Raw genomic sequence first — 17,557 nt, 5'->3', positions numbered from 1 at the left:
GCAGAAGAGAGAAACCCAAGGAAAGTTGGTGCCAAAGGGATCAGACCTCAGGGCAGGGCTTTACACACATCAACACAAAGGCAGATGGCATTTTCTAACAGCTGTGGATATCGTTTGTTGTCACAGATGTTTGATAGCATTATCTTCATAGTAATCCCACAAGTAGGTATTTTTATCAGATAGATCCAACTGTCAAGGCTTATGGTTCAGAATTAGATTTTTTTTTTTTGTGATTCCAAGTAAGGACCCTTTGTGCTCTTCCACCAAAGAGCATTAGAGGAATATCAATGACCGACAGGGAGAGGAAGTACAGAGGGAGAAGGAGGATTTTTCTAGTGGGTGGGCTGGTGTCTCCCATTCATGTTAGGAATCAAGCTTGAGTTTGCTGAAATGTAATACTCCCAGCCTCAGGGTTTGATTTTTAGTCTGTTTTTCACAAAGACCTTGCGCAGTATTGTTCCCGTCAGGCTGCACATGCAGACTTGAGACTCAGACACATCAATGTGACCACAGTCACACAGCTCTTAGCCATCAGTGCTGGATTTCAAGCACGAAGTGGAGAGCCCAGGGCAGAGCGTGACATGTGGTGGCATGTCATTCCCTTGAGGATTTACAAGTCATTTCATTCAGAGATGAGGACGCTCAGGGGACATACACATTGCACCACACCCTTGCTCTCAGCTTGGGCTTGTGACAGGGGTGGTTGATTCCTTAGCATATATTGGCTGGGTCCTTGGTGTCGCGTGGCTTAACATCCTAAGCCCTGTCACATCTCTGAGCCTTTCTAGAATAACACTTATGCACATTCCGTCCCCTAATGCCTTCTCACACCTGGACATCATAGGAAGTCCAAAATGACTTTATGCATTCTCTAGGATTGCCAGGTAAAAAGCAGAATGCCCAGTATTTTGTATATCAAATGAACAATAAATAATTTTTAGTGTATGCCCTAAATATTGAATGAGGTGTTATTATACTGAAAAAATGTTGTTTATCTGAAATTGAGATTTTTCATTGGCAATTATATTTTCAAAATAGCAACCTTTCCTGGAGCATTTTGCCAACCCAGAATGTATCTCCATCTCTAGCTGGAGGTCTTGTCCTATGGTCCTGCATCAGCCAAAACAAAATAGCAGAGGCTTAAACTAATTCAGGGTTTCTGTTTTTCACTCATGAGAATTGGAGAGAGAGGGAGTGATCGCATCACAGCACCAAGGTTCAATCCACCAAGACTCAGGTTTTGTCTCACCTGCCTGGCTGAGGTGAGGGAAGGGCATAGGTCCCATTAGGGAACCAATTACAGAAATGAGGACCTTACCATCTGCACACATTTCCTTCCTTGTTGGGTCCTGTGTGTATTTGTGTATTTTAACAGATTCCCTTCTTCTCTCTCACGTGTCCCCTCCTTCTGCTATCTGACATGCAGTGCATTGGTGGTAAACTTTATGGTTTAGTCTACAGTTCAGAGACTATCAAGGTAAGAGTGTGACTGAGTTAGTTGTAAAATGGACATCACTTAGAGATGCTGTATTTAGAGCTGCAGGCAGTTGTCGCTCCCCCTCTTCGTGGAGGAACGACACAGGACCCTGCGCTGTTCTTTCGTCTGCTCGGCCCTCCCCGGGTTTGCTGCTGGTTCTTCCCGGGTTGGCTACTATCCCTTCCACCTCCGTGGAAGGGCAGTTCCCCCTGGCCACATTCCCCACTTCCGCAGGGGAGCGGCACACCGCCGGCCGGCTTTCTGGGGGGCTGCACGGGTGTTCCTTCAGCTAGATGTTCCCCTTAGATGTTCCCCATAGATGTTCCTGGTGCATGCCGTCTCTCTCCTCCTTTATAGTCCTCTTCCACCAATCCCAACTCGGCTGCCCACACGCCGAGTACGCTGCTCTCCTCCAATCAGGAGCAAGTCCTACAGTTTATTAGTTGAACTGGAGGCAGCTGTGCGGAAGCTGTTTACTTCTCTCCCAGCGCCATATTGTGGGAGAGCAGATGCATAGAATAAGTCTTAATTCCAGTAACTCAGTCTAGTCCGGGTTGCTCCCCACAGGCAGTCATGGATGAGACTGGATTATTTCATTTTTTTGAAATATGTATTTGAAAGTTAGAGATGGAAGGGGGTGGAGAAACAGAGAGAATTTTCCATCTGCTGATTCATTCCCCAAATGGCTACAATGGCCAGGGCTGGGCCAGGCTAAAGCCAAGAGTTCCACCTGGGTATCCCATGTCGGTAGCAGGGGTCCAAGCATTTGGACCATCTTCTGTTGCTTTTCCCAGCTATTCGCAGGGAGCTGGATGGGAAGTGGAACAGCTGGGACCTGAATCAGTTCCCATATGGGATGCTGGCAGTGCAGGCAGGGCTTTACCTCCTATGCCACAACACTAGCAAAGGCTGGGTTATTTCAATTCTGGTTAGTCAAGTCCCAGTTTCCTGTGTATAAATGATAGAGTTATGTCCAGTGGCAGAATATTTGTTTTTAGGAAATTTAAGTTTGGAAAAAGAGTACATGTTGATGTTGGGCAGCTAAGTGCTGAATGATAATGGACATTTGTCGTGTACATGGCTCTTCAGTCTCTCTTACACACTCTTCCTGTGTTAGAGGAATTCCCAATTGTGGTTCTTGATTTCCTAACATAGAACTTTTCCAACTTCTCTTGCATTTAGGGTACAGTCCTGTAACCTAGACACCTAGTGAGATGGGTGAGTGTACAATTTGATTTAGAAGAGAAGGACTTGAATAGCATATGTGCATCATGTAGAATCGTTCCAGTGAGGATGAGTGGTAGAGGGGTGTTGATGTCTGATGCTGCCTACAATGTCTAGGCCAAAAAAGGGGCAGTGGTGTTTTTGTTGGACAGTCCCATGGTGTAGTTTGGATGTTGTTTATGACTAGATTGCCTCCAGGAATAATTATATACTGTTTTGACAAGCTGTTGTTCATTATGTATAAGGAAGAATTTTTAATAATTTATAATAGTTTCTAAAACTATGGGCAGTCTCAGGGGAGGGTTAGGGAGAAAATGGCAGAGGAAACTCCATGCAAATTAGAGAAACACAGAGGACCTACATGGAGGGTGTGGACACGCACAAATTGGGACTCCGGCAGCGGAGAGCCTCTTCACCAGCTTTGGAGAGAGGTGGGACCAGACTGCAGAGGCCCACGCCACTGGCAATGGAGCTGCAGGAAAGGCTGCAGGGAGTCTGGCTTGGAGCCCTGTGGGGGATGGTGGACCTGCCAAATTGGAGGGGAACAAAGGGGGGGCACGCTTCACTCTCACTGATCATCCTGCGGTGGTGTCCTATGATGGCCGGTAGAGACTGAGTGCCATTTTGGACATATGTAACAGCTTTGCCAGCTTGTGTCCATGCCTAGCAACAAGCCCAGTGGACTCCTGAGTCTAGTGGGGAGAACTGACGGGGGGCTGGGTGCTCGTGACTATGGGAGGCTTGAGTGCTAGGACTATGAAAACACCGAGGCTGTGTGGGAAGACTCAGGCTTGGCTGGGACTTCGGGCAGTCGCTGTGGAAGGCTCTCCACACTCTGGGCTCCCGGATTCCATGGTGAGGGATACTGCTGGGGAATCTGCTTACACTGAGGACTGACAGATCCTTTGTATGGTCCTTGTGGAAGTGTGGGTGAATATTAAACACACTGGGACTAGCGCCCAGGCAGTAGTCTCCTTGAGGAGAGGAAATGAGCCGAGTCTGCACCAACAGAGCAGAAAAATCTCCCCTCTGATTAAAAAAAAAGAGACTTACCACATCTAAGCTGGGTATCACCTTAGCACTCCCTTCACCCTAGAGCACTTAATGGAGCTCCCTGGCCACATCCACCACATGGCTCTAGGTATTACCTGAAAGTTGACACTTCACTGATCCATACATAGTCCAAAGATAAAAGCCACCACAGCAAAAACAAAACAAAACAAAACAAAACAAAACAAAACAAAAAAAAACAAAACTAAAGAAGAAACCAACAAATATCTCCACAAATGCTGAATAACAAACATACCAATTCAAGAAACAAGAATAGGGAAGATAACATGATGCCCCCCCAAAAATACAACACTTCAGTACTAGATTGTGAAGATGATAAGATTGAAGAAATGCCAGAAATGGAATTCAAAAAATTGATCATAGGATTACTTAGAAGTAATCAGAGGCCAGCGCCACGGCTCACTAGGCTAATCCTCCGCCTGCGGCACCTGCACCCCGGGTTCTAGTCCCGGTCAGGGCACTGGGTTCTGTCCTGGTTGCCCCTCTTCCAGTCCAGCTCTCTGCTGTGGCCCGGGAGTGCAGTTGAGGATGGCCCAAGTGTTTGGGCCCTGCACCCACATGGGAGACCAGGAGGAAGCACCTGGCTCCTGGCTTCGGATTGGCGCAGTGAGCTGGCCGTAGTGGCCAGTTGAGGGGTGAACCAACGGAAGGAAGACCTTTCTCTCTTTCTCTCTGTCTCTCTCTCTCACTGTCTAACTCTGCCTGTCAAAAAAAAAAAAGTAATCAAAAGCAAATGCATGAACTATTGAAATCCATGCATGACATGAAACAAAATTTCTCCCACAAAAATGAGATCTTAAAGAGAAAGCAAAATGAAATCTTGGAAATGAAGAATTCAATAGAGCAAATAAAGAATGCACTGGAAAGCCCCAACAACAGAATCGGTGAAGCAGAGGAAAGAATATCCAACTTAGAAGAGCGATCACAGGAAATTATACAATCAGACAAAAAACAAGAAGAAATGAGAAAACTGAGAAACACTGTTGGGAATCTGCAGGATACTATCAGATGACCCACCATATGGGTACTAGGAGTTCCTGAAGGCGTGGAAAGAGAGAAAGGATTAGAAGGCCTTTTTAGTGAACTAAAACAGAGAATTTCCCTAATTTGGAGAAAGAAAGGGATATCCAAATACAAGAAGCACATAGGACTCCTAATAGACATGACCAGAAAGATCTTTGCCACGACACATTGTAATCAAAGTTTCCACAGTAAAATATAAGAAAGGATTCTGAAATGTGCACAGAGGAACACCAGATTACTCTCAGAGGATCTCCAGTTAGACTCACAGTGGACTTCTCATCAGAAACCCTATAGGCTAGGAGAGAATGGTGAGATATACTCCATGCCTTAAGAGAAAAGAACCGTCAACCCAGAATACTATACCCTGCAAAGCTCTCATTTATGAATGAAGGTGAAATAAAGACCTTCCACAGCAAACAAAAATTGAAAGAATTTGCCACCACTGTCCAGCTTTGCAAAAAGATGTTTTGGGGAGCTGGCGCTGTGGCATAGTGGGTAAAGCTGCCGCCTGCAGTGCTGGCATCCCATAAAGGTGCTGGTTCGAGTCCCAGCTGCTCTTCTTCCCATCCAGCTCTCTACTATGGACCGGGAAAGCAGAAGAAGATGGCCCAAGTCACATGGGAGACCTGGAAGAAGCTCCTGGCTCTGGATTGGCCCAGCTCTGGCCTTTACAGCCAACTGGGGAGTGAATCAGCGGATGGAAGATCTCTCTCTCTCTCTCTCCTGCTCCTTCTCTCTCTGTATAGCTCTGACTTTCAAATAAATAAATAAATAAATAAATCTTAAAAAAAAAAAGATGCCTAAGGATGTGCTGCACACAGAAACAGAAACGTGGTCATCACTATGAAATAAGGTAAAGGAAGAGTAAAAGTACAAAGGAAATCCAAAGTAAAAAATAGGAATATTTTTATGGAAAAATGGCAGGGCAAAGTCCTTTTTTATCAATAGTCATTTTGAATATAAATGGCCTCAACTCTCCAGTTAAAAAATACAGACTAGAGGCCAGCGCTGTGGCCTAGTGGGTAAAGTCGCTGCCTGCAGTGCCAGCATCCCATATGGGCACCAGTTTGAGTCCTGACTGTTCCACTTCTGATTCAGCTCTCTGCTGTGGCCTGGGAAAACAGTATAAGATGGCTGAAGGCTTTGGGCCACTGCACCCGTGTGGGAGACCCGGAAAAGGCTCCTGGCTCCTGGCTTTGGATTGGTGCAGCTTCGGCCGTTGCGGCCATCTGGAGAGTGAACCAGTGCATGGAGGATCTCTCTCTCTCTCTCTGCCTCTGCCTCTGCCTCTCTGTAACTCTGCCTTTCAAATAAATCTTAAAAAAATCATTTATACATTAAAAAAATGGCATGAGGTGGGAATCTTTCCCTCTTAAAAATGTTGCTGGAGCCACTAAAAAACTTTCATTTGCAAAGTACTTGGTAAAACTATTCCTGTGGGTTGTACAAGAAGGGATACAGGGAGTGTTGATGAGATGTGGAGTGTGGTGTGGGTCAGACTTGCCTTCCCTTCTGCTTTGCCAGAAGCTGGGCTCTTGTTCTTAGTTTCTCCATTTTCTGCAGCTAAAACTTCTTTAGTTTCTTGGTCACTACTTTGGCCTCTTTTCCCTTTGGTTTACATTTTTTCCCCTGAAAATTTATCCTTTCCTGCTGCCTTTATTGGCCTTATTTGCAGTTTTGTGAGAACAGGTTTAGCGGACAACCTCTCCGATCTCTACATGGGTTCTTTTACTGCCCCTTCCACCGAGTCCTCTTGGCATCTTCCTTGTGGGCATCTTGGTGGCAGGGAGGGTGGCCCCAGGGCTCAGTGCATCGAGAGCCTTCGTGCAGCTGGACAGATTTCTCTTATCTGCACCATTTCTTCCGCTGAGCTCGTGATGCGGTGATGCTCTTATCATTCTTGCTGTCTGCCACCACATCTCAGAGCTAACACTGTAGTGCTGATGATACTCTCATTTGAAAAAAATTATCTGAGAGATAGAGCGCGTGAGAGAGATCTCATTTGCTGATTCACTCCCCAGATACCCCACCCAGGCTGAAACAGAGCCAGGAACTCAACTCAGGTCTTCCCCATGGGTGGCAGGGACCCAACTACTTGAGCCATCTCCGTGTCTCCCAGGATGTACATTACCGTGAAGCCAGAATCAAGAGTAGGGTCAGAACTCAAACCGAGGCACTCCCATTTGGGATGGGGGTGTCCAAAGTGACACCTTAACTGCCAAGTCTCACATCTACCCTGAAGTTCTTATCTTTGTTGGGGTGGCCTGGCCACCACCAGCTGCTCTTTCTTGACCAGGGACCCATGTGAGGCTGTTTGGTCTGCAGTGGTAGCCACACTGGAAGCCCTTGGATTCCTACTCAGCCTGTAGGCTCAGCCCAGCTCCCAGGTATCTCCACCATCTGCTACTTTCTGTGGGCCAGGCAAGTCAGGGGGGCTGATGACCCTCTCCACATGCCCAGTTGCCCAGCGTCTTGGGAAGAGGGGCTGCCCCGTGTGCACATTGTCCTTAGAGTCTGGGGTGAAGAGGTGACAGGGCAGCAACTCTGTGTGTGTTCAGGTCCCCTAAGGAAACACGCTCAGTGTCTGTGCTCATTGTTTCAAATTTTACAAACTTACACAAATTTAAAACTGGAGTTAAGAAAAAAATGCTTTTAAATCCTGCCTGATGTAAGTTTTTCTATTTTTGAGTTAGTTGTAGGCTTTGTTTTTCTGGGCATGTGCTTTTGTTCTAATACTTTTTTTTTTAACAGGTCTTGTATATTGTACGTACTTTAGTTTATATCTGTTTTGTTCCGTGTCAAAGCCAGGAGCCCCGATCTGTGGGCTTGACAGGCAGTGGGGAAGGTGGAGGTGCCGGGTCCTGTCCTGGGGCCAGGAGGAGCAGCAGTTTCTCACAGTAGAGTGGACACAGGGCCGTGTCTGTGTTTTTGGGCCTCCTAGTGACCCCCGTGGCACCTATGTGGGTTGCCTTAGCTGCAGTCTCCAGAAAATCACCCGGAGTTTGTGCCCCACTTCCCTGGTACCAGGACGTAGAGCTGTGAGGGTGCCGAGCCTGCTCAGGTGCTGGTGGCTGTGGGGACTCAGGGTGCTGCTGTACGTGCAGAGAAGCAAATTTTGCAGAGCTTGCCTTGAGTCAGGAATTCCTGGACTGGGAGGACTGGGAGACAGTGCGGCATCTCTGAGGAAGATGACAGTTGGATTTGGGTGGCTCTGATGTGGTTCTGGGCTAGGCTTACACTGAGGTGGGGATCTCTCTCCTGGGACCCTTGTGAAAACAGTTGTGGAAGTTTGCTATGGTGCACAGACAGATCACAGGGACTGAGGTTCGGGTTTGGGAGACTGGGAAAAGAAGCAGAAGGAGGAAGGGCAAAGTAAATCCATGCCAATATTACTCTGGATTTTTTAAAAGATTTATTTATTTATTTGAAAGGCAGAGTTACAGAGAGGCGGAGGCAGAGAGAAAGAGATCTTCCATCCACTGGTTCACTTCCCAAATGGCCACAGTGGCTGGAGCTGGGCTGATCTGAAGCCAGGAGCCAGGAGCTTCTTCCAGGTCCCCTAGCCGGGTGCAGGTTCCCAAGTACTTTGGGCCATCTTCTACTGCTTTCCCAGGCCATAGCAGAGAGCTGGATCAGAAGTGCAGCAGCCGGGTCTTGAACCAGTGCCCATATGCGATGCTGGCAAGTCAGGGGGGCTGATGACCCTCTCCACATGCCCAGTTGCCCAACGTCTTGGGAAGAGGGGCTGCCCCATGTGCACATTGTCCTTAGAGTCTGGGGTGAAGAGGTGACAGGGCCTTAGCAGCAACAGGTGGTAGCTTTACCTGCTATGCCACAGTGCCAGCCCCTACTCTGTTTTTTTTTTTTTTTTTTTTTTTTTTTTTTTTTTTTTTTTTTTAATTATTTTGTTTATTTGTAAGGCAGAGTTAGGAGGGTGGTGGGGAGAGAGAGCACAATCTTTCATTCACTGGTTCATTCCCTAAATGGCTGCAGTGGCCAGGGCTGGGCCAGAAACCTGAAACGCCATCTGGATCTCCCATGTGGGTTTCAGGGCCTCAAGTTCTTGGGCCATATTCAGCTGCTTTTCCAGGTGCGTCAGCAGGGAGCTGGATCAGAAGTGGAGCAGCTGGGACTCAAACTGGCATTCATATGGAATGCTGGCATTGTAGTGAGGCTTAACCCACCATGCCACAAAGCTGGCTCCTAGGCTGAGTATTAAATTCTAAATATTTTCTTTAATAATCTATAACATCAAACAGTACACAGGCAAACTAGTGACCAGATTATTATTATTTTTTTTTGACAGGCAGAGTTAGACAGTGAGAGAGAGAGACAGAGAGAAAGGTCTTCCCTCCATTGGTTCACCCCCCAAATGGCCGCTACGGCTGGCACGCTGTGCCGATCCGAAGCCAGGAGCCAGGTGCCTCCTCCTGGTCTCCCATGCGGGTGCAGGGCCCAAGCACTTGGGCCATCCTCCACTGCACTCCCAGGCCACAGCAGAGAGCTGGACTGGAAGAGGAGCAACCGGGACAGAATCCAGCGCCCCAACCAGGACTAGAACCCGGTGTGCCGGCACCGCAAGGTGGAGGATTAGTCAAGTGAGCTGCGGTGCCGGCCAGTGACCAGATTATCAATCTGTCAAGAAAGGAGCCCAGTACAATCTTTGTTCGAGGCAGAGGGTAGGATAAGGATGAGGGGAGTGGAGCAGCTCAGGGGAAGTGAGCACAGAGGGGAGTCACACAAAGGCTGGAGGCTGCATCTTTATTGAGGGTCACTGGGGAGCAATCAGCTGAGGATTGTGTGCCTCTGAGAACCTCCCTGGGCTCGGGCTGCACCATGCCATCCAGAGAATATGCACAGTGAGCCCTGGCTCGGGGAATCTCCCTCAGGCTGGCCAGGCTTCTGTAGCTACTTGCCCCTTTAGCACTTTTTTAATCCAGGGCATATATGAGAAGATTTGGGTGAAGATGACAGTAGGCTGTGCATTTTGATTTGTATAAGACACAATACCTTGGGCTACCCCCGCACACAGAAGTGGGCCTCCAGAATCCCCCTGTGGATCAGAGAAAGCAAATTGTGAACAGAGATTGTGCCCTCCCTACTGTCACCCCATCCTTGATCTGTCTGGCCCTGGTTAGCCCCAAGAAAGTTAGAGGCAGGTCAGAACTCCTGGCTCTTCATGAAGTTCTAAGGTAGGGGTTTACTTCTCTCCCTGTCCTTCTCTCACCTGGGCCCACAGCTCTACATCCTGCCTCTCTTCCCCTTCTTCCTTTTTCTCCTGGAGCCCTGTATGGCGGACTAGGTGGGAAAGTTAGAGGCAGGACTTGGGGGTGTGGGGATGACAGAATCTAGGAAGACTCCAGTTTCCATAGTCCTAGGAACCCACACAGACACCAGTCCCTGTGTTAGGGAACTTTTTGACCCCAACCCTTCCCAAGGATGCCGTCCCCCTATGTGGGGGTATGCGGTCACCTTGAATGCAGATCCTGCCATCCTGGGATCTCCCACACACATTTGGAGTCCATGGTCATAAAATAGGAAGTGGTTGCAGACCTCGTCATCCATGAGTCTCAGATTCACCTCCCTTAGGGTATTGGACAGTGGATCTGTCACTCCTGTTTGTCCCCAGCCAGCTGCCTGGCATATTGTTCCAGGCAGGCTAAAGGTTCTTCGGGAAGGCAGGGGAACTGTCCCCACAGCGAAGGTCAGCATGGCGGGCCATCGTAACTGTGAGCAGAGAGAGAGAGAGTGAGTATTGATGACCAGTTCCAGGGTGGGCGGTGAGTGTGGGGTGTTGTCTGATTGAGGTGTCGTGGGCAGGGCCAGCAGTTTCTCCCCAGTGGGATGGCAGGTTTGGAGGGCTGAAAAAATGGGTTGGAAGAGAAAAAGAAAGGTACGGGCAGTTGAGGGGCTAAGGAAGGGAGAACTGAAAAGTGCAAGATAGACAGTGACACCTTCAGTAACATGATGTCGTTGAGTTTGGTGTAAGAGTTGTAATTGGGGTGAACGAATTGTTTGACAACATCTATCTTCTGCCATGTGGATTCTTTCTTCACCACATCATGAGCTCCAAGAGTGACAGTAATGTGCCTATTGACAGGGGAGAGAGACAGGAAAAGGTACAGATCTCAGAAGGACTCATCTGGAGAAGGGACACCAGGCACACCCCTCCCATTCCTGAGACAGGATCATGTGAGGACCTTACTCAGGACAGAGGCCTCCTCACACCCTCTCCCCATCACAGCTGTTTCAGAAAGGGAAAGGCCCTGGCAGACACATGGGACGGAGAGAACTCTTGTTGCCCAAGACAGAAGTGGCCTGCCTTGACCTGAGCTGCCCTGCATAAAGTTCTGTCCTCTGGGGATGGAGACGACAAACAAAATGTCCCAGGTCATCCCAGTATACATTGCTAGAGGTGGGCAGATCGCATCAGAGACATCAGAGTTGGGTGTAATTCTGGTTATAACAAGTTCCCTCCATGAAAAGGAGGTATATCAAAGGTTTCTTACCTTCCTTTACAATGAGCAGCTGTCATCACAAATTCTCTGCTTATGAGAAACCCACCACAGTAGGCAAAAGTGCCCTGCTTGGTGATGATTTTCAGATGGGCCATGTAGGGGCGGGAGTGTGGCTTGGATTCAGTGCCACCGATAATCTCCTCTGGAAGAGAATGCTGGGTCTTCAAACAGAGTCTTATAACAACATAGCACTGGACAAGGGAATAGGGGGACGAAAGCTGAGGGTCTCCATTTGAGCCTCATCCTTATTTTTGGACTTTCCCTATTATAATTCATCCTGCCAATCTGTATCTTTTTTTTTTTTTTTTTTTTTTTTTTTTGACAGGCAGAGTGGACAGTGAGAGAGACAGAGAGAGAAAGGTCTTCCCTTGCCGTTGGTTCACCCTCCAATGGCCGCCGCTGCAGCCGGCGCACCGCGCTGATCCTGGCAGGAGCCAGGAGCCAGGTGCTTTTCCTGGTCTCCCATGGGGTGCAGGGCCCAAGCACCTGGGCCATCCTCCACTGCACTCCCTGGCCATAGCAGAGAGCTGGCCTGGAAGAGGGGCAACCGGGACAGAATCCGGCGCCCCGACCGGGACTAGAACCCGGTGTGCCGGCGCCGCAAGGTGGAGGATTAGCCTATTGAGCCACGGCGCCGGCCCAATCTGTATCTTCTCAGAACACAACAACCATCCTAATTCTGAGCTGTTACCTCACTAAGACTGCTTTAACATCCTCATGCTAACTGCCTCCAAACAACAATAAGACCAGAGAAGGGCCTTGAATAGGGATTGTGAGTATATTGAAGAAAGCAGGTTAAACAGAACTTCCAAAGCCAGCTTTCTGGTTCTTTCTCCACCCACGACTTTTTGTCCCAGGGAAACTGTTGTTAGCTGCAGGAGAGAGCCTAACTCTTCCAGGCACAGATTTCCCCTGGAACACTTGCAAGGAGGCCCTGTCTTTGACTTAGGTTGGTGCATTTGGAAGAGCGGCTGAGGACCATAGGACAGGGAGTTATCCCATAGACTCACCAGCTGCAGCTTCAGGAGGCACGAGAAAGACCAACAAAAGGAGCACAGCCTGCATTTTCCCAGCGATGCTGCCCATGGCAAACTGCTTTGATCACTCTCTCCCTGCCCCTGCTTTATAACCCCAGAGGCAGAGGAGTGGGGGAGGGCTGGAAACCACAGAGTATACCAAGTTATGTTTTTGTCTTTTGCACTGGATTGGCTATCTTCCTATCAGAAATTCTTTTTTTTTTTTTTTTGAAGATTTTATTTATTTGAGAGGTACAGTCATAGACAGTGAAAGGGAGAGACAGAGAGAAAGGTCTTCCATTGGTTGGTTCACTCCCCAAATGGCTGCAGTAGATGGAGCTGGGCTGATCTGAAGCCAGGAGCCAGGAGCCAGGAGCCAGGAGCCAGGAGCCTCTTCTGGGTCTCCCATACAGGTGCAGGGGCCCAAGTGCTTGGGCCATCTTCCACTGCTTCCCCAGGCCATAGCAGAGAGCTGAACTGGAAGAGGAACAGCCGAGACTAGAATGGGCACCCATATAGGATCAAAGGTGAAGGCATCAAAGGTGAAGGATTAACTTACTGCACCACAGAGCCGGCCCCCAGAAGTTCTTATGACTCTGCTGGTGTTGAAGCTGTGGTCAGATCTCAAGAGACCTGGTTCCTAGGATGAGGCATGCACCTTTCTCACCCAAAACAGCTCTAGATGTAGAGGCTGAATAATTACACAAATGGAGAGGAGAGTTTTAGGTGCTGTGGGAATCTCAAACAGGGATCAGCAAACTTTTATATTGATGATCTCTGGTAGCATTCCTGGCTTTAAGGACCATACTGTTGTTGGGAAATCACTCAACTTTGCTGTTTTAGCACAAAGGTAGTCATAGAGGTTATGAAAACAAATGGATGTGGCTGCGTTTCAAGACAACAGTGTTTTCAAAACAGATGGCAGGTAATTTAGCCTGCAGACTGTAGTTGGTGTTGGCAAACTAGATCAGCCTTTTCTTCAATCCAGATAATGAATAGAATGTAGAATTGACAGAAGGAAGGAAAAAGCGAGAATTTATTGAGTATTTACAATATCTTTTACACTAATAAGACTTCACATACATCCTCTCATTGATCTTTGTTAACAGTCCTTTTGGGTAAATATTGTTGTATGCAATCATGGAGCACTCTATGGACACTGAGAATGTCACATAGCAGCAAAATCCAAAGTTAATGTTGTCAGACTCTGAAACTTGTAGTTTTTTTTTTTTATTCATTTAATCTGAGTAAAAAGGGAGGGGCATAATGATTTGGTCCAACAAATGAAGGAAGAAATGTAATTTATAAAGGATAACATTTGTGTTTTCTAGGGAGGTTGGGTTTTTTCACTTGTGTATTGAAAGTCACTTTTAGTTTGAGAACGAAATGATACTTGCACTGTCATTATTCAAGTATTACTTTAGGTTCTTCATTTTATGTGCCACCAAGGAAGAAAAAAGTACCCTCAATTAAACAATAACTTGCTATTGATTATAAGATTCATCCCTCTTGTAAAGAAGCTAAATATCAAGTATTGTGCATCTGGGGGCCAGTGCTGTAGTGTAGCAGGCAAAACCGCCGCCTGTAGTGCCATCATCCCATATGGGCGCCGGTTCGAGTCCTGGCTGCTCCACTTCCCATCCAGCTCTCTGCTATGGCCTGGGAAAGCAGTAGAAGATGGCCCAAGTCCTTGGGCCCCTGTATCCACGTAGGAGACCCGGAAGAAACTCCTGGCTCCTGGCTTCGGATCAGTGCAACTCCAGCCATTGTGGCCAACTGAGGAGTGAACCAGCAGATAGAAGACTTCTCCCTCTCTCTCTGCCTCTCCTTCTCTCTCTGTGTAAACTCTGACTTTCAAATAAAGAAATCTTTTTAAAAAATGACATTTGGTATCTCCTTAGAATTGTGCCTATGAAATGCACGAAAATCTGTTGTTTATATTAAAAAAATACAAAAATTGAAACACTGGATGCTAAAGGGTAATAAAGTTACATCAGATAAAAATAACATATGATATATTTCAGGTTTGTGTTTTTTCTCATTCATCCTCACATCAACGCTGAGAATTATTATTGCTTACATTTTGTAGATGAGGAAACTGAGGCTGGGAGAATTTGTATCACTTGACAATGTACCATAGCCTTTAACCATGAGAACTAGGGATGGAACCATGGACTACAACACAAGATGTTTCCTTATATCACTCTGCTTTTCTGGACTGTAAAACAAATCATCATCATCATCAACAACAACAACAACAACAACACAGATCTAGAGAGGATTTCTGCATTAGTTGCCACATTTTTATAAGATACGGTACTTATAATAATTCTTTTATTTTTTAAGAAAATATTTGTTTATTTGAAAAATGAAGGTATGTTAGGAGAGATCTTCCATCTACTGGTTCATTCCCCAAATGCCTGCAACAGCCGGTGCTAGGCCAGATCAAAGCCAGGATTCTGGAGCTCTATCCAGGTGTCCCACATGGTGGCAGGAACTCAAGTACTTGGGCTATCATGTGCTGCCTCTGAGGTGCATTAGCAGGAACCTGGACTGGAAGCAGAGGCGAGACTCAGTCTCAGGCACTCTGATATGGGATGTGAGTATCTCAAGTGGTGATTATAGCTGTTGTACCAAAGCATCTACCAAGTTATTCATTTACTTTACATTATTCATTCTAATTATGCTTCCCAGTTTAATCTTAAATAGCAGAAATACTAGTTCTGGGATTGGGACCAGGGAAATCTAATCTTAATTCTCTAGATTGGCCTGGATTATCGCTCTTGGTTTTCTTTCTTTTTTTTTTTTAAGATTTATTTTTATTTGAAAGAGTTACAGAGAGATGTAGAGACAGAGAGAGTGGTCTTCCATCCGCTGGTTCACTCCCCAGATGGCTGCAATGGCTGGAGCTGAGCCTATCCAAAGCCAGGAGCCAGAAACTTCTTCCAGGTCTCCCACGTGGGTGCAGGGGCCCAAGGACTTGGGCCATCCTCTACTGCTTTCCCAGGCCATAGCAGAGAGCCGGATCGGAAGAGGAGCAGCTGGGACTAGAACCTGTGCCCATATGGGAAGCCGGCGCTTCAGGCCAGGGCTTTAACCCACTGCGCCACAGTGCCGGCCCCCCCTCTTGGTTTTCTAATCTGAATGTATTTAAAACCATCAGTGGCTCTGTTTTTAATGTAAAGGGTATCAGTTTTACACTGTAAATAATCATTTACAGTATGCAAAAGCTAAGCAGTTGCTTAAATGATCACTGTATAAATCTGTAATCAAATACAGGCTTTGGGTGTTTGAATATTTGCTGCCATAGAACATATTAGTGGAAATAAGTAGCATAACCAGGTTGGTTGATAGCTTCTATGCACACTAAGAAACTTAGGGAAAGAAAATGAAGAACTTTGGAGTATTCAATTCCAAATTTATGATTTGAATCTTCTATCACTGCCATAAAAGAAATTCCTATAAGTTCCGTTCTGAGATTTCTGACAAACAAATGAAGCTCTCATCCTAAGGGTGGCTTTCAATCCATTTTTAATTTTCCACTTAGCAGGGTCTCTTACATGAATTCAAAGCATTGATTGGGAAAGAATAGGACTCTGAAAGTGGGGATGGAAATTTATTTGGGCAGATTCCGATGCAACTGGGATCTAAGATCATCAAATCCTTCTTTGCCAGTAAAAGCAGTTCATATTCTCTTGTCGGAAGAGCTTATGTACTCCTTGCCTGAAGAACCTGTGATAGGAATCCCTAAAGTAGTTGCCTCTCCACAGGTCCTAATCCTGTCCCTCAGCTGTCTTTTATCACTTATAGATCTATAGGTGCAAATTTCAGCAGACCCCAGATGTAAGTGTGACACATACATACATGTGACACATACAGAATTGCAACACACACTCAAATGATGGATGTTTGCTAAGTTATATCAAGAGCAATGCAGTTGGGAATGGATCTTTAGGGTGATGAGGTAGGTAGAGGGAAGATAATGTTGGCCAGGCTGACTTTGTTGATGGAATGCACCAAGTAGAGAGTCTAATGTCAGTCCGTTAGCTCAAGCAGACTGAAGTGGCTCTAATTGACTGCTTGCTTAGATTGAAATATGGACCCAACAGTGGCCGATAGTCTATGAGGTTGAGATGCCAGATCTTCTCTTGTATACTCTAGCAAAAGATGAATTTATTACATGAGATTGGCTTACTCATCCACAGGTGTGTGCTAGGAGGTACAAGGACAGCTGTGAGAATTGCATTAGGGGGCCGGCGCCGCAGCTCACTAGGCTAATCCTCCGCCTAGTGGCGCCGGCACACCGAGTTCTAGTCCCGGTCGGGGCGCCGGATTCTGTCCCGGTTGCCCCTCTTCCAGGCCAGCTCTCTGCTGTGGCCAGGGAGTGCAGTGGAGGATGGCCCAGGTGCTTGGGCCCTGCACCCCATGGGAGACCAGGAAAAGCACCTGGCTCCTGGCTCCTGCCATCGGATCAGTGCGGTGCGCCGGCCGCAGCGCGCCAGCCGCGGCGGCCATTGGAGGGTGAACCAACGGCAAAGGAAGACCTTTCTCTCTGTCTCTCTCTCTCACTGTCCACTCTGCCTGTCAAAAAAAAAAAAAAAAAAAGAATTGCATTAGGGAAGAAGCACTGGCAGCTGCAAATTCTCTGGTGGGTATTCACTGCAGGCCCAGAATGGCTATGGGAACTGCTGCCATAGAACTGGGGTCCCTGGATTCCAAGGTGATTATGGGATTCCAGGGTAGAGAAGGCCAGCATGCCAGAGACAGGTGGGCTTGGTTACAATAATGGGTATAAGAGTTGAGGGAAGAATTAAAATAATTTGACAAATAGAGGTCTCTGATTTTGGCAGTTGATCACAGTGTCTTCATAGGGAAGCCTATCATATTTTAGTTTATTCGTATAAGCACAAGTGTTCTAATACAAATCTTGCATATTACAAGGCATCTCAACTAGTTCTTAGACTCAAACCACATCACTGACCCAGAGCTCCTTGGGACTGAGTGCTCTTGCCAAAAATGTGACCTGTTTATCTTCCTCCTTGCATGTCCAAAGTCACATGTGACTATCTTCAAGAGTAACTATGAATTAGAGAAAAAAATGAGAAGTATTCAAGGTTTGTTTTCTGGTTCTCAATGGATAGTAATCCCTGAAGACCCAAAATATCTCTGTATCACCAGTCTGAGGAGGGGCTAATGGAGATGATCAACACAGTTTTGCCTAATGCATA

General features: G+C 46.9%; 1 protein-coding gene and 1 long non-coding RNA gene across 7 annotated transcripts in view; one reads left to right on the top strand and one right to left on the bottom strand.

Annotated features, from left to right (window-relative positions):
• LOC149123023 (uncharacterized) overlaps positions 1–17,557 on the top strand; it is a 53,380-nt gene that overhangs the window by 22,817 nt on the left and 13,006 nt on the right. The window lies entirely within an intron of this gene.
• Positions 8,110–12,378, bottom strand: LOC100352190 (chymase-like). The gene is made up of 5 exons (XM_002717925.6): positions 12,324–12,378; positions 11,305–11,455; positions 10,750–10,885; positions 10,268–10,522; positions 8,110–9,848 (listed from the first exon to the last, which is right to left on the bottom strand). Exons 1-5 carry the CDS (start codon positions 12,376–12,378, stop codon positions 9,681–9,683), a joined length of 765 nt encoding a protein of 254 aa, XP_002717971.3. The 3' UTR covers positions 8,110–9,680.

This window comes from Oryctolagus cuniculus, chromosome 12 (assembly GCF_051225735.1).
Source record: "Oryctolagus cuniculus isolate XC-2025 breed Fujian yellow rabbit chromosome 12, ASM5122573v1, whole genome shotgun sequence".
In the NCBI taxonomy this organism is placed as follows: domain Eukaryota; kingdom Metazoa; phylum Chordata; class Mammalia; order Lagomorpha; family Leporidae; genus Oryctolagus; species Oryctolagus cuniculus.
This window is presented reverse-complemented; position numbering and strand designations above follow the sequence as displayed.

What these genes read in the sequence shown, in the direction of transcription:
- LOC100352190 (XM_002717925.6), bottom strand. Translation starts at nt 12,378, where the DNA reads ATGCAGGCTGTGCTCCTTTTGTTGGTCTTTCTCGTGCCTCCTGAAGCT. An exon ending in GCCTCCTGAAGCTGCAGCTG is followed by an intron (nt 11,456 to 12,323) that starts GTGAGTCTATGG and finishes ATTCTCTTCCAG; the next exon opens with AGGAGATTATCGGTGGCACT. An exon ending in ACGACATCATGTTACTGAAG is followed by an intron (nt 10,523 to 10,749) that starts GTGTCACTGTCT and finishes CTCTGCTCACAG; the next exon opens with TTACGATGGCCCGCCATGCT.